Genomic DNA, 13945 nt, shown 5'->3' with positions numbered 1-13945 from the left:
TGCTGCTTAATGGCCCTGTCTTACCTGGATGAGATGACTGCATTTGTAATACAAGTCACAGACATGTTGGTGAGTTCTGGGTAACATAAGCTCCCATTCTTATGCCAACGCTGATCGTAGTTATGCCAGTAAAAATGATTATCTTACCTATTTTTTTAACTCTTAACCAGCTAAACACCATAGCAGCCTCCCCTACCTGGTGCCCTCTAGATCTGTAGGACTGCAGCTTTCATAATCCCCAAGCAGGATAGGGAAGATGGGAGTTGTAGTCTGACACATCTGGAAAGCACCAGGCTGGAGAAGGCTGCACTATAGATTTTTTTATACAGTTCATATGAAAGTAAATCCAATTTATTTCAGTGGTATTTACTTCAAGTAAATTTGCTTAGGTTCACAGGCATAGCTAAGATTTTTTACATTCCTTCTTACTAATTCTGTATCATGTGAAGGCAGACCATGTTTTATATAGTTAAATCATATTGGGACTAATAGCCTACACTTCAGGTTTATTCTATTTTTAAATTGTTTCCTCTGTACATTTCTACATATTACTCCCAGTTACTATTAATCTGTTCAATTTTTTAACTGATTTGAGATTATCCCTAACTTTGTTTTTAACTCCACATTCATCCATTCCGGTTTCCATTCTGGTTTTTAATCCCATTTGTGCATTAAATATTTGCCTTGCATTTCCCCTTTTTTATTCACCTGTGGTCTTTTATTCCAATTTTGATTTATCCATGGATTTATTTGTTTTTAGCATTCCTCTACCTTTTTTTGGCCAAACTTCATTAACTCAGATTCTATTTTGTCCATTTTAATAGTGTACCTGTATTTCTTCCCGTGTGTGTGTGTGTGTGTGTGTGTGAGTGAGTTGTGGTTTTTCCCTACCCTCCTTGCATTTTTAAAATTATTTTGTTAAATATTTTTAATTTATTTCTCCCATTTTGTGTGGGGGGAGGTGTTCATTTGTGGTTTATTTATTTCTCCCTTCCCTGTTGTGGATGCATGTGAAATTTTGAAGGAAACAAATTAATAAAAAAATTCTGCACCACAATTCACAATTCAGCTGAGTTTGATTTGATTCTTTCCTCACATTTTTAATAAAATGAGGCACTTTAAGCTTAGGAGCTGGGCTATGAGTCTGTTTTCACACCCTCGGTCCACCAAAACACCTACATTTCCTCTCCATCTCTCAAATCATGGACCCTAGGATTTTCAAACCCTAAATTGCAGAGATTATTATTTGCTCTTCTCACATCCCACTGTTGCCATACTTTCGTATTTGCTTTGAGAAGTCCCAATTACTCATAACATACCCACCACCTTGAATGAAGAGAGTTCATAAAATTATTTAAAATATGCAAGCAGAAGAAAAATGAGTCCAAGCAGTTTTATTAGACTCCTTGTTTTGGGGGGGGGCAGTGGTGTCATTTAGACTGTGTTCACAGAGAGTTGAAAACATTAAATTGTAGTCATGAAAAGATTCACTTTTCACTTTGGTGAGGCAGTTGCCTCAGGCAAGTGGGTTTCAGATACCATTAAATGCATCAGAGTGGAAAACAGCTTGGACCTGTGGGGTACAATTCACCAGGAAATTCTCCCATGCAAACCACATTGGAATGCATTTTAGGAGCCTCTTGCTCAACTCTGTGAGGCTTACTCAGAAGCCCTTGTGGGTGGATTGTGCCCTAGATGAACAAGTGGGGATGAGGGGTGGCATTTGTGTTCTCTGCCTCCAGCACCAAAATGGTTCTGCATACCCAAGACCCACCGAATAATTGACCACGTGACTCTCAAGCAAAAAATAACACAAGTGGGTTCTGAAATAAGCACAGGCCACCATCAAGTGTTACAATAGTCACCAGCCAGGTGGATTCCTGCCACATTTTCTGCCAAAAGTCCACTCTCCCAGGCTTTCTGTGGCTTTCCAGGAGCGAGCTGTGGCAAAGAAAAGCAGTATATGATTAATGCTTTTAGGCCTGCCTGGTACAGAAGTCCTCTGGTAGCTGGTGGTGTCAGTGAAAAAGCTTCCTTCTGTGCAGTCTTCTAAGTGTGTCTTTGGCATAACTCTTACTCCCTGACCATCAGAATGATAAATGGACAACCCAGCTGGGGAGTTGAGTTTTCCTCCTGAGGCCCAAGAATCACCTGCCATCTTCTACTGCACAACTGCCTATCCATTTCTGGTGAACATGCTTGGTTTGTGCCCTTATCCATCAGTTTCATAGCACAAGGGGCTTTGGTGTTAGCTCTGTCTGTTTTGATCATACTTTTCTAGACCCACCTACAGCCTAACCAGAAGATGGCACACTGGAGCTCGTTTTGTTTTCTCTGGGCATTCTTGTAACCCATGACACCAATTCAAAGTTTAAATATTTGTGGTGACCCCACACACACCACCTCACCTCCCCATTTCCTTGCTGATGTACTCCTTAAGGAACCTCGATTCTGTTTAGATAAGGAGAGGACAGCAAAGTGTTACCTTTTAAAAGGGGTCTGCGTGAGCCCCCTGTCACTGAGCTGAGTACGAGTGCTGGTATTGGGAAAGCGTCCTGAGGAGAGCCTCAGGTGAAGGGCAACAGCGAAGAGTGTTGCTTGGCCTACAGCTGCATGGAGGGTGAAAAGTCAGTGCAACGAATGATGGAGGCGATAATGGGAGCGGGTGATGAGAATGTCACACACATGATGTGCCTTTAGCACAAGTTCACTTTTTATTTTTCTAAAAATATGCCCCTTCAGTTAAACATTTACATTTCTGACTTGGAACCTTGCCATCTTGTGTATAGGGTAATTTTTTAGTACAGGAAAGGACCAGACAGTAGAACTGGGGGATGGATGGGGACACACACACACACACACACACACACAGTTTGTCCAAGGCCTAGGCGCAAAGGGCTCTTTTATCTGCTCCTCCCTACTCTGAGTAAACCACACCAGAGCCTCTGCTTAAAGGTTCTCTCTTTAAGAATCTCAGTTGTTGACTGCTGGGCATGAGCCCAAGACATAAGCAACTAGGTGCTGGTACCTGAAACGTATAAAGGGAGAACTTGCACAGAGGGACAGGGAGGAGCATGGGGTTCAAAAGCTCTTTCGACTGTGTCCTAGCTCAGGGGTGGGCAGATGGCAGATCAGGATCTCTCGGTAGATCTTGGGGTGATTTGCTGCAGATGGGCAAGGGGTTTCTGACTCCCAGTTATTTAACAATAGCAATGCTTATAGAGCTTCACCCACCACCACCACCAAATTAAGTTGCTGAAAAAGAATGCTGGGGGGGGCGGGCAGGAGTGGGTTTTTGTGTGAAAGGACTTGAGGGGTTGGTTCTGGTACCAATCAGAAATTTCTGGACTAAACGTGTGCTCAGTGGTAAACTGTTTCTACGTTTTAGCATATATCCTCTGCCACCACCATCCTGTAGCCACTCCAGTTCCACCTGGTTCCAGTTGGTAGACCTTGTGGGTGGGTGGGGGAGTAGATCTTGCAAGCTTGAAATCTGCCTACTCCTGTCCTAGTTCTTGCTAGAATGAGAGTGAATAGAGCCAATGTTTGGGGTTTCTTTTGTTGTTGTTGTTTATTTAAAGCATTTTACCCTTTTCTTCAGCTGGCCATTCAACCATTCCTCCATTGGTAATATAACTCTGTTTTCTTTTAAAAACACACATTACCACCAGGACTGCTTTGTTGTCATTGTCATTTACATTGGTGTCCTACCTTTCTTCCATGATGGAAAATACGAAGTTGCTTATACCAAGGCAGCCCGTTGATCCATCCCACCCAGTCCTGTTTACTCTCAGCTGGCAGTGGCTCTCCGGGGTGGGGCGAGGTCTTTCGTGGCCCTGCTATGGAGATCCTTGAACTGGCAATCCCAGGGATTGAACCAGGGACCTTCTACATGCAAACCAGGCACTCTGCCATTAAGCGACGGTCCAGCCCCTTACTGGAACTCGAGGCGGTATCCTTTGAGCATTATGAAAATGCTTCTCTGTCTAGAAAACTTGTCATATTTAAGTGGCCTTGACATAAGAGAGGAACAGTAGAACAGTTCAGTGAATTACAGGGTCTCCCCACCAAAACCCTACTGGTGGGAGTTGTTTGTCTAACACGTGCTCCTGTCTCTCTCTCTCTCCTCCTTCTCGCTTGCCCCCTTTTTTTCCTGCACACTCATCCTTTGTTCACCATTCTTCCCTTCCCTCCTCCCGTCGCTTGGGCTGTCCCATTTGTTTTTTCTTGTCATTCTCTTTTCTCTTGCTACCTCAGTCCAAGGAACTGCAAATTAAAAAGCAGTTCCAGGACACCTGCAAGATCCAGACACGGCAATACAAGGCCCTTCGCAACCACCTCTTGGAGACCACCCCAAAGAGTGAGCACAAGGGGATCCTCAAGCGCCTGAAGGATGAGCAGACCCGTAAGCTGGCCATCCTGGCTGAGCAGTACGACCACAGCATCAATGAAATGCTCTCCACCCAGGCCGTAGGTACCCCACTCTGCCCTCCCCCGGGGAAGGGGGGAATTGGCCCATTTCTCCATCAGTAAAGCGCCAGGCCACAAAAATTCTTCCTGCGTTTTTCTGAGTGGCATAGGAACATAGGATGCGTCCTTATACAGAGTCCGATTATGAGTCCATGTAGTCCAGTATTGTTGATGCTGACTGGCAGGGGCTCCCCAGGGATTCAGGCAGGAGCTTTTCCAGCCCTACCTGGAGATGCCGGGGATCAAACTTGGCACATTCTGTGTGCAAAACAGGTGCTCTACCACTGAGCCACGGCCCCTCCATGTGTCCCCCTTCCATTCCTCCCCTAAAATTCTGGTCAACAAAAGCCTTATGCCGGAGGAGCAGTTCTTGCAAACTTGTTCAACCTATCTACTTTTGTAGAGGGTGCAGAATTTGGGCTGCCTTGGTGCAGAAATTATATAGTCCTAATAAGTAGTAGTATGAGACCCTGTCTACACTAAGAAGTTGTATTGGCTTTATATCACTTTAAATGACAGGTCTCCCCCCCTCCCCCGAATAATCGTGGGAAAGGTAGTTTTGGTGAGGATGCGGAGAGTGTTGTCAGAGACCTTTACCACCCCCTACCCTCCAGAACTACAATTCCCAGGGCTCCCTAGGAAGACAGATGGTTGACAGATGGTTGTCTGTCTTGTAGCGTACCCTGAGTCATGTAGCACTCCACCAACACGCATCTCCTTTACTCTCAAAGCAACCCTCTGAGGTTGGTCACTATTTCAGCTTCCTGAGGCTGATGGAGACAAACTTGCCTAAGGCTACCTAGGTCAGCCTTCCCCAACCTCGCACCCTCCAGGTGTGATGAATTACTACTCCCATCATCCCCAGCCAGGATGGGAGTTGTAGTCTGAGATGTCTAGAAGGGTTACAGGAGTTGAAGTCCAATACACCGGGAGGGCACCAGGTTAGGGAAGGCAGAGGTGTATTCTGGTCACTTGGCTCTGAAGGACCAAGTCTCGGCCTGCCATCTGTCATTCCGTACTAAGATGGACCCTCTTCCCCCCCACCACCTTTTTTCCTGGTAGGCCTTACATGCCTTTCATGTACAATAGGCAGAAATTCCCCAGGTGTAGCTTCCCTTTGCTTTGAGGTAGGAGATGCTTCACCTGTTGAATTTCTGGTGTGCAGCTATGACCAGCCAGGGAGCCCTGCCACACAGAAGCCCTGTCCCTTTGGGGACTTAATCAACTTGGAGTCAGTGAGATTGCTCCAGTGATAGCATTGTAAAGCTGGAGCCCATGGGTATTTTACCTGCTGTTCAGGGGCAAAGCCAGATGTGTTTGAGTCCTGTTCCAGAAGCAGCAGCAATGCTAGGTGAATAGAGTGCTGTTTGTCCTTAAAAACTGCTGCTTTCACCTTGAAGTCAGCTCTGTGGTGCTCTTCCTTCCCTTATCTCTTCATTTGTCCCCTCATAGCTGCGGTTGGATGAGACGCAAGAGGCAGAGTATCAGGTCCTACGGATGCAGCTCCAGCAGGAGCTGGAGTTGCTGAATGCCTATCAGAGCAAGATCAAGATCCACACCGAGGCACAACATGAACGTGAGATCAAGGAGCTTGAGCAGCGGGTATCCATCCGCCGGGCACTCTTGGAGCAGAGAGTACGTACCTACTGCCCTCTGCTTCTCTTGGGAAATCCATGGGTCTTGGCTCCCTAGCACACTGCTCAGGCCTGCAGCCCTTATCCCACCCAGAGGCTAGAAATATTAATTTCCTTCCCACCTAAGTATCCAGATTCCTAACTTCTGTTATATTAATCCATGATCCCAAAGTGCATCCTTCTATGGCCATGTGTGCCCTAAAACTTTTAAGCAGTACAAACAGTTCCATGGCTGTTTCCCCACAAGAACCATAGTTCTTGTGCGAACTGCTCTGGGCCTTGCTAATTGAATTCTTGGGGGCCCTGTAAAACTGCAGTCTGGGTAAGGGAAGCCATGATGGTTTAAACAGCTCTCATATTGATTATAGTGCAGGTCAGCCCTTTTTTCAAAGCTTGGGAAGTGTGGCCTTGATGGATCTGCTGTAAGATGGATGCAGAAACGGATCAAGAACTGCAGCTGAAAACCAATTACATGCTCATTAGGAAGAGAGGGAAGTATCGGGATCCTTCTGCATAGGTTAGTAGTCGCAACCTATGTCTGGCGCTGGCCAGCGAGAAGGCTCTGTATTTCTCTCAGTGCAAGGATGCAGAAAGGAAAATGTCTTTATTGGAAGAGCTGCTGTAGGTGCTTAAGAGTGTGGAGAAAGTACACAGAGCAAAACTTCTCCCCCTCTTGAAACTTGGAGTCACTCAGTGACATTTGATAGGCAGGAGATTGCAGACAGGCAAAAGAAGGTGCTTCTTCCCATAACGTGTAATTTATGGGATTTGTCGCCATAGGACAGGGGTGTTGAACCTCTGGCCTGAGGGCCAAATGCAGCCTATCTGGGATTCCCCCCAGCATTCCCCACCTTTCCCCTGATCCCCGATAGTTTGGTGGTTTCTGGTTTTTGCGCACTTTCTTCTCCATTCTAAAAGGTTGAAATGCCTCTGCTAAAGCTTAGTCCTCAGCAGTGGGAGCTTTAAGCTAAAATATGCTGGTGTTTGGAGTATTTTGGCCCTGCCCCTTTTGCCATCAGCTCCACCTGCCACTGGATTGTGGGCCCCAAGAGCTTTTCCAAAATTGAATTTGGCTTTCAGGCTGAAAGAGGTTCGACACCCCTGCCGTAGGATGTGGTGATGGCCACCGCCTCAGATATTTCAAAGGGGGTCAGTCAAATTCATGGTGGAGAAGGTAGGTCGGTACTATTTGGCTACATGGAATCTCCCCCATCTGCTGGGGAGCAGAAAAGGGCTGTTGTCTCTATGCCCCTGCTCACTGGCTTCCTGGAGACATTTGGGAAGCAGGAAACTGGACTTGATGCACCTTCAGTGTGATCCAGCAAGGTTGCTCTTCTGTTTTTAGCAATTAGCCAGAAGGTCCCTGTTCCCAATCTCAGATCACCTGTGAACTCACCAGGTAGCATTAGACCAGCCTTCCCTAACCAGCCCTCCAGGTGTCTTCAGCTGCTACTCCCATGATCCCTGACTGTTGGCTCTGCTGGCTGAGGCTGATGGGAGTTGTGGCCCAAAACATCTGGAGGGACCAGGTTGGGTCCTGCCTTAGGCAAACCCCTCTTAATCTCCCATGTGTAGGATAGAGTAGGGGTAGGCGGAAGGTAGATCTCCAGTTGTTTTGGATTTCAGCTACCAGCTTTCCTGACCATTGTAGAGGCTGGCAGGGGCTTTTGGATGCTGAAGTCCAAAACATCTGGAAATCTACCTTCTTTCCACCCCATTTATTATTACCTCTATTATTATAAAGGTAATAATAACTGACCTTACAAGGCCTGTCTTTAGGCCCATTTGGGTCAGCCCCATGACCCCTTCCATTCTTCAATCCACATGTGGATTATACTTTTGCAAACAAGATTTATTTTACCTTTTTCTTGAACTGTTTTGAGATACAATTTGTCCATGCCAGGTTTAGGCCCTCTTCCTTCTTGGAGAATCCAGGTGTTACTGAGTTTTCACCACTAAGTAGGGGAGGTTCACAAAGTCTAGTGGCCTTGGTAACCAACCGCTGTTTTCTACTAGGCAGTAGGAGGTCCAGACCCAATGTGATACCACGATGACATTGATATGCATTTTTTCAAAAATGCTGCATTCCATTTCAAACACTTCTTAATTCCCAGCTTCTTCTGAATGCAAACTTTGATTCGTCCCACTGCAGTCTTCTAAGACCGGGAATAAGCTTACCCAGGAATAAGCTCTGTTGAACTCGGTGGGGCTTACTTCTGAATTAGCATCCGTGCACAGATCAGACTGGAACACACACACTGAGCATTTGCTTAACAAAAGCTCGAATTTCAGCTACAATGCAACCTTTGCATTTCTAACAATGTTTTTAAAATCTTCGAAAGAACTGTTCCCAAAAGACTTGCTCTGTTCTAGAGTTTTAAGACATTATTCTGAGCTAGATGTCCTGTGAAAGAAAGGAAGAGGAACATCTCCCTCCCTTCCTTTTTTGCCTCCCATTATCACTTCTAAGGCTGCAGATCTGTGCTGTAGATCTGTGCTGTGCTGTAGATCTGTGCTGTGAGGAACTGAATTCAGAAAATGAAGCTCAAGCAAGCAGAAACTTTTTAGTCTAGAATTCCTACTAACTCCAATTTAGCAAAGATAAGAGAACTGGTCCATTTCCCTCCCCCTCTGATACTCCTTCAATGACTTGTCCATCTTCTTCAGTCTCCACACCTTTTACCACTGCTGCTAATGAATCCAAACAACAGTAAACTGGGAAGCCTGCCTGAGCAAAGTATGTCTTGGCTCCCTCGCTCCTGTCGACAGGGGCTGTCCTCACCAGAGTTTGGAGGGGCAGTTGTCTTGGCGTCCAAGGCCAAGTGCATTTATGGATCCCTGCCTCTTGAAGTCTGTGTCTTCCCCTTTTTCTAAAATGTTGTTTCTTTGTCTCTGTCCATCTCCAGATCGAGGAGGAGATGTTGGCCTTACAGAACGAGCGTTCTGATCGCATCCGGAGCCTCCTGGAGCGCCAGGCCCGGGAGATTGAGGCCTTCGACTCAGAAAGCATGCGCCTGGGATTTAGCAACATGGCTCTCACGGGCATTCCCGCTGAAGCCTTCAACCAAGGCTACACTGCCCCTCCTCAGCCCTGGCCCTCCCGCCCCGTTCCCCGTAGTGGCTCCCATTGGAGCCATGGCGTCCAGAACACAGCCGGCGCCCCTCATGCCTGGAGGCAGCCACCCATGCTTGCCCCGCCCCCTTCAGCTTGGCTCCACCCTCCTTCATCTTCTCCCTCCTCCTCCTCCTCCTCCTCCGCCCCTGGTGGCCGCTCCAACGTAGTCATGCTGAGGAACAGCCCCCAGCCCCTGCGGCGCACAGCTTCTGGCGGCCAGTCGGACCAGGGCATCAGCCGCTCGGCCAGCGTCACCTCTCACATCCTCAACGGGTCACACTTTTCCTACTCGTGAGGCGATGGGGAGAAAACAGGGAGACTTTGCCAGAGGGAGGTGGGGGATTGGCTGGTGGAAAGGGGAGGGAGGCGGGGCATGTTTGCCAGGGCTCAGAGAGCTAGAAGGGAGATGCTGTGAAATTGAACCACAGTGGGCGGCTCCTCAGTCATCAGCGTTGGTGGCCCTTGAGCAGCCCCCATCTCGCAAGCGCAGAGACACAGAAGACTGGACTGAGCGGTGGGAAGTTGAATTCTCGCCCTCTGGAGCATGGCCGGTGCCGCCTCAGATTGTGGCTTCCTATCCCCTGCCAAACGGATAGAGACGCCGAAGCTGTGGACATGATGTTGGCAATCAGTTCCTGCGTCCCTGATTGTTGTTGCTCGCTCCCCCAGCGTTGCTTCAATCTGTAGGGGGGCAGAGACAGAGAACAGTGCCCCAGCAGCGGAGGCTAAATTGTCTCTTCAGGGTGTGGCTGGATAGTCCCAATCCCACTCGGGAAGGGATTTTTTGAAAAAAAGATCCCACATTGCCACAAATCCAGAATTCTTGATTGTGCACCTGTGGCTTGCCTGTGGACTGTGAACAGAGCCACTGCAGCCAGAAATCTCTTCTTTTTCTCCAGCATCATGGTTCCTTAAATTGGTTCAGGTAGTAAGAGAAATTAAATGAATGGGCATGGATTTGGGGAGAACCCTGGATTGCCATTGACAGTGGCTAAACCTCTGCATGCGTAGAATTATCAGATTGACAGTGAAGAACTTTGCATCCTTTGCAGGGCATAGACATTGGCTTTTGGTCCTGCCCAATTCCGCAGACAAAAAGAAATTGCAGAATTCAATCTGCTTCTGGTCCATTCCCCGCTTCCAGAGCTTTCCTCCCCACGGTCTGTGGATGGAGAGGGAAGTGTCAGTTGCACGCTGCTCCGGGCTCGTAGCCGCATTGCCCCATTTCTCAATGATGCGGACAACTCCAGCCCTGGCCCTACATGATGGAGGGGAAACAAAATGGTTCTTGAACCAATCCTCACATTCCTGTCATGAACCAGAATGTAGAATTCAAACAGTGCCCTCCACCCCCACCCCACCCACCCACATGTCTTTTTTTGAGATGTGGATTGAAGCCCATGACAGCCCAGGGATCTTTGTGTTAATAGCCACTCGCTACCCACATGGAGTACACCTCCCGCCCCACCATTGTCACACAGAAGAGGAGCTTTGAATGGTAGCCCTCCCCTGCTCTTCATCCCCTGTGTGAAGCACTAAATTTCATTGCCCGGCACTAGCCTAAACCTCTGGAAGGTCAGGCTCCCTCTGTGGCCAAAGGCATTGGCTTGTGAATCCCTTCCTGCCCATCCTTCCACCCAGCCCCAGCTCCTCCCTGCAAACCTTCTTCCAGGACCTGTTTGCCCCCTCGAAAGTTGCTTATCACTACCATTGCCCAGTCCTTTCTCTACATTGCTGACTTGCCCCCTCCCTAGCCAACTGAGTCTCCTCAAATCTGCAGCCCAGACTGGCCTCATATTTGCATGCAAGAGATCAGTGGCAGAGTCTGAATTCCCCAGCAGAGTTAAGAGTGCTACTTGGTTCAGAACTCTCATACAGAACACGTCTCCATCCCAGCTCCCTTTCTTCATGCTTCCTTGTTCCCATATGTTACCTTCTCCCACCCCCCACCCCAATACATGCACCTCTGGAGAAAGTGCTCAGTTACAGAATGCCCAGTATGATCAAACCCCAAGGCTGGCTACCCAGGGTTTGGGATCAGGGTCAGCTTGTCACAATTATTTCAAGGGCCAATTGCCTCCTTAGTCAAATGAATTTTCTGTCCTTAAAAATCAAAACAATTTTTTGATGGAACCCCCACCCCCGTAGCTCCCCCAGAGCTTACCTGGGTCAGACCAAAATGGTCCCACCAGCCAGTAGAGAACACTCCCTGAAGCTGATTTGCAGCTTGCCCCCACTTAAGAGGGGAGTTTTGAAATGGGGTTTTCAATGCTGGCTGTTAAAAGAGAAGCTTGATGGACCTTTTCCATGCTCCAAGTCATGCTTTCTTTTTCTCTTGTGCACTGTTTATCAAAGCTTGGCAGAGTGTTTCTGCCCACAGGGGACAGAAGCCTAAACTAGAATTCTGAATTCCTACCTTGAGGGTTGAAACACGGTTTCTGTCATGAACCTGCAAGTGAGGGTAGTTTGGAAACCATTCTCTTCTCCCCTCCCTCAGCTGGAGACTTCGTAATCAGTGGCCATGCTGGTTTAGAATGATGAGAGTTGTAGTCCAGCACATCTGGAGAGCATCAGCTTGGGGAAGGCTGCCATAACATATAAGGAAGGGTTCTTGCAGCACTCTCTTGGTTTTGGTTAAGAGGAAACATGGGTGCATATTAATTCAGAGTTGGGGCCCAAATGCACATTTCTTAAAAGGAGGGATTTGCAAAGGGGAGGGGGGATATGTTGAAAACTTCTGTAAAACTTTGTTGTGAGAAGTCAGCCTTCAGAGTTTTATTTTCCTCTTCCAGTTGATGCAGAAGTGAACTACTCTAGATGTTTCCACCATGTAGGGAAGAATGCCAATTTCACACCCAACAAGATGAGGTGGTAAAGCTATTTACCGGACTAGACTATGTTGGATTGCAGGTGGTGGGGTCATATGGCTGAATGCATATTGAACATGCCCTGTGCATTGGAAAACTGGATGTCAGGGAGATAAGCTTTGGTCAGGCCTTCTCCTGATACACTTGTTTTGTTTGCAGAAAGATATTTTTCCCATGGGGAAGCATTTAACCATGTTGACTCTTTGACCTGGCATCTAAAGTGGGAATGCTTAGGAAGAGTTCTACCAACCTCATCTGCTGTTTGTGTCAATCAGGCCTAGGCTCAGTCGGTACAAATGGAAGGGGATGTGTCACTTCTGCAAAGGGAACCACCATTTTCCTAGAAGATGGTTGCGGTGGATCAATCCAAGCTTCCCATCTTTTTGAAACTGGCGTGGCAGAGAAATAATTCAGCCATCCTGAAAAGAGGTAGAAAATGTGGAATAAAAATTAAATTTCTCAGGTCTCCTAGTGAGCAGTGGAAGCTTTGTTTACCTCATATGGTAGAACATGGGGCTCTAAGAACCATTTCTCACTGGTGAGGAAAGCCCAGAGGGATGGGCCCTGTGAGTATGTGGACACATTTCCCTTGAGTAAAGCAGGGAAGGCAAAACTGGTTTAGTAAAGTCTGTGATGGAAGAAGATTTTGAAAGAAAATTTTCCTTCTGTGGGAGGGAAATCTGTTTTCCTCCTGTATCCGTTGGAAGACATTGAAGTTTACTAGACTTAACTATCTCGGGGCAGGGAACTTCAAAACAATAGTCTCTCCATTGCAAAACAGTAAAGCAAGTCTTCTCCCCTAGACATAAAACCCCATAAATCCTCTTTTCTCACAAAACAACCCTCTCTACATATGCCCTTCCTATATATACATACACGTGCACACACGGGCACTAGTTTGGCCTCAACCGTAAAATTTCCTTCTTGAAACTTCTCGGGCTTCTGAGGAAACAGAACCCTCTTCCAGGTTTCTCGTGTTCATTTTCAGATTGAATAAGGCTGCCATTTTACACGAGGCAGGGTGGGAGGGGGAAAGAGAATGGGATTGTTTGTTGCTTCAAGATATGTTCAGTTAGTGATTTCTGCCTGCCTGGGATTGGGAAATGGGATTATGGGGAGGGACAGGGCTGGAGGGGCTTGATGTATTATAATAATTAACCCTTTTGTTTCTAAAAAGAATCTTTTTCTGTTTTTTGGTGCCATAACTTCCCCCATGTACAGTTTACCTCTTCCTGTCCTTTTTTTTGTTTGCGCTTCCCTTCTCCCCCCCCCCCAAGTTTTTTCCCCCTGTCTCCCTCTGTGTGGGTGATTAAAAACTAATGTGAGTGTGTGTATGTATGTGTGTATGTCTTTTTTTATATATGAAGAAAAAAATCTTGGGGGGAAACTTAGACATATGTGTCCTATGGAATGTATTAGAAAAAAGAACACTTTTTTTAAAAAAAGAAAACCACAACAAGGATGGAGCGGGGAAGCTGGAATCTTACTCGGGAGAGCAAAAATGGAAAGAGAACACGAAGATGGAATAGGTTGCTCTCTAGAAGGCTACCAGTGGGAGAGTTTGGGTGGGGTGAGATCTTTTAATAAAAATGTTGAATATTTAAAAACCAAATGTATTCTGTCTCTTTGGGCTTGGAGAGAGCAAGGGTCAAGTTTGCACAAGACAGGATCCTAAAGTTCATGTGTCAAAATTACTCCCTACAACACATCAATTGCCCTTTTTTAATACACATACAGGCAAGTAAAAGATTTTCTTTCCCCACTTAAAGCATATTTTACTTGTGGAGTGGATAACCTAAACCACATGATGTATTTGGTACAGAGGCAGGAGTGTAGAGATTGCTAGCTCTCAACTGAAT

The 13945-nt window shown here is 46.9% G+C and overlaps 1 protein-coding gene across 3 annotated transcripts in view; it reads left to right on the top strand.

The window, feature by feature from the left end:
* TAOK2 (TAO kinase 2) overlaps nt 1-13505 on the top strand; it is a 41204-nt gene extending 27699 nt beyond the window's left edge. Inside the window, exons 18-21 of one of the 3 annotated variants that reach the window (XR_014783920.1) lie at nt 4258-4470; nt 5923-6105; nt 6473-6621; nt 9011-9095. Coding sequence is in view for 2 of the 3 variants with exons in the window: in XM_084805811.1 (XP_084661937.1) it covers nt 4258-4470; nt 5923-6105; nt 9011-9514 (900 nt within the window). In the remaining variant the exon portion in view is untranslated. Of the gene's footprint in view, nt 1-4257; nt 4471-5922; nt 6106-6472; nt 6642-9010 lie in introns of those variants that run through there. The other 2 variants (XM_084805811.1, XM_084805812.1) reach the window with 2 other exon arrangements.
* Nucleotides 13506-13945: the final 440 nt, after the last annotated feature.

The sequence above is a fragment of the Heloderma suspectum genome, chromosome 6 (assembly GCF_057233095.1).
Source record: "Heloderma suspectum isolate Gila_16-S chromosome 6, 16-S_ref, whole genome shotgun sequence".
Classification (NCBI taxonomy): Eukaryota; Metazoa; Chordata; class Lepidosauria; order Squamata; family Helodermatidae; genus Heloderma; species Heloderma suspectum.
Note: the sequence above shows the minus strand (reverse complement) of the source record. Positions and strands in the feature narration are given on the sequence as shown.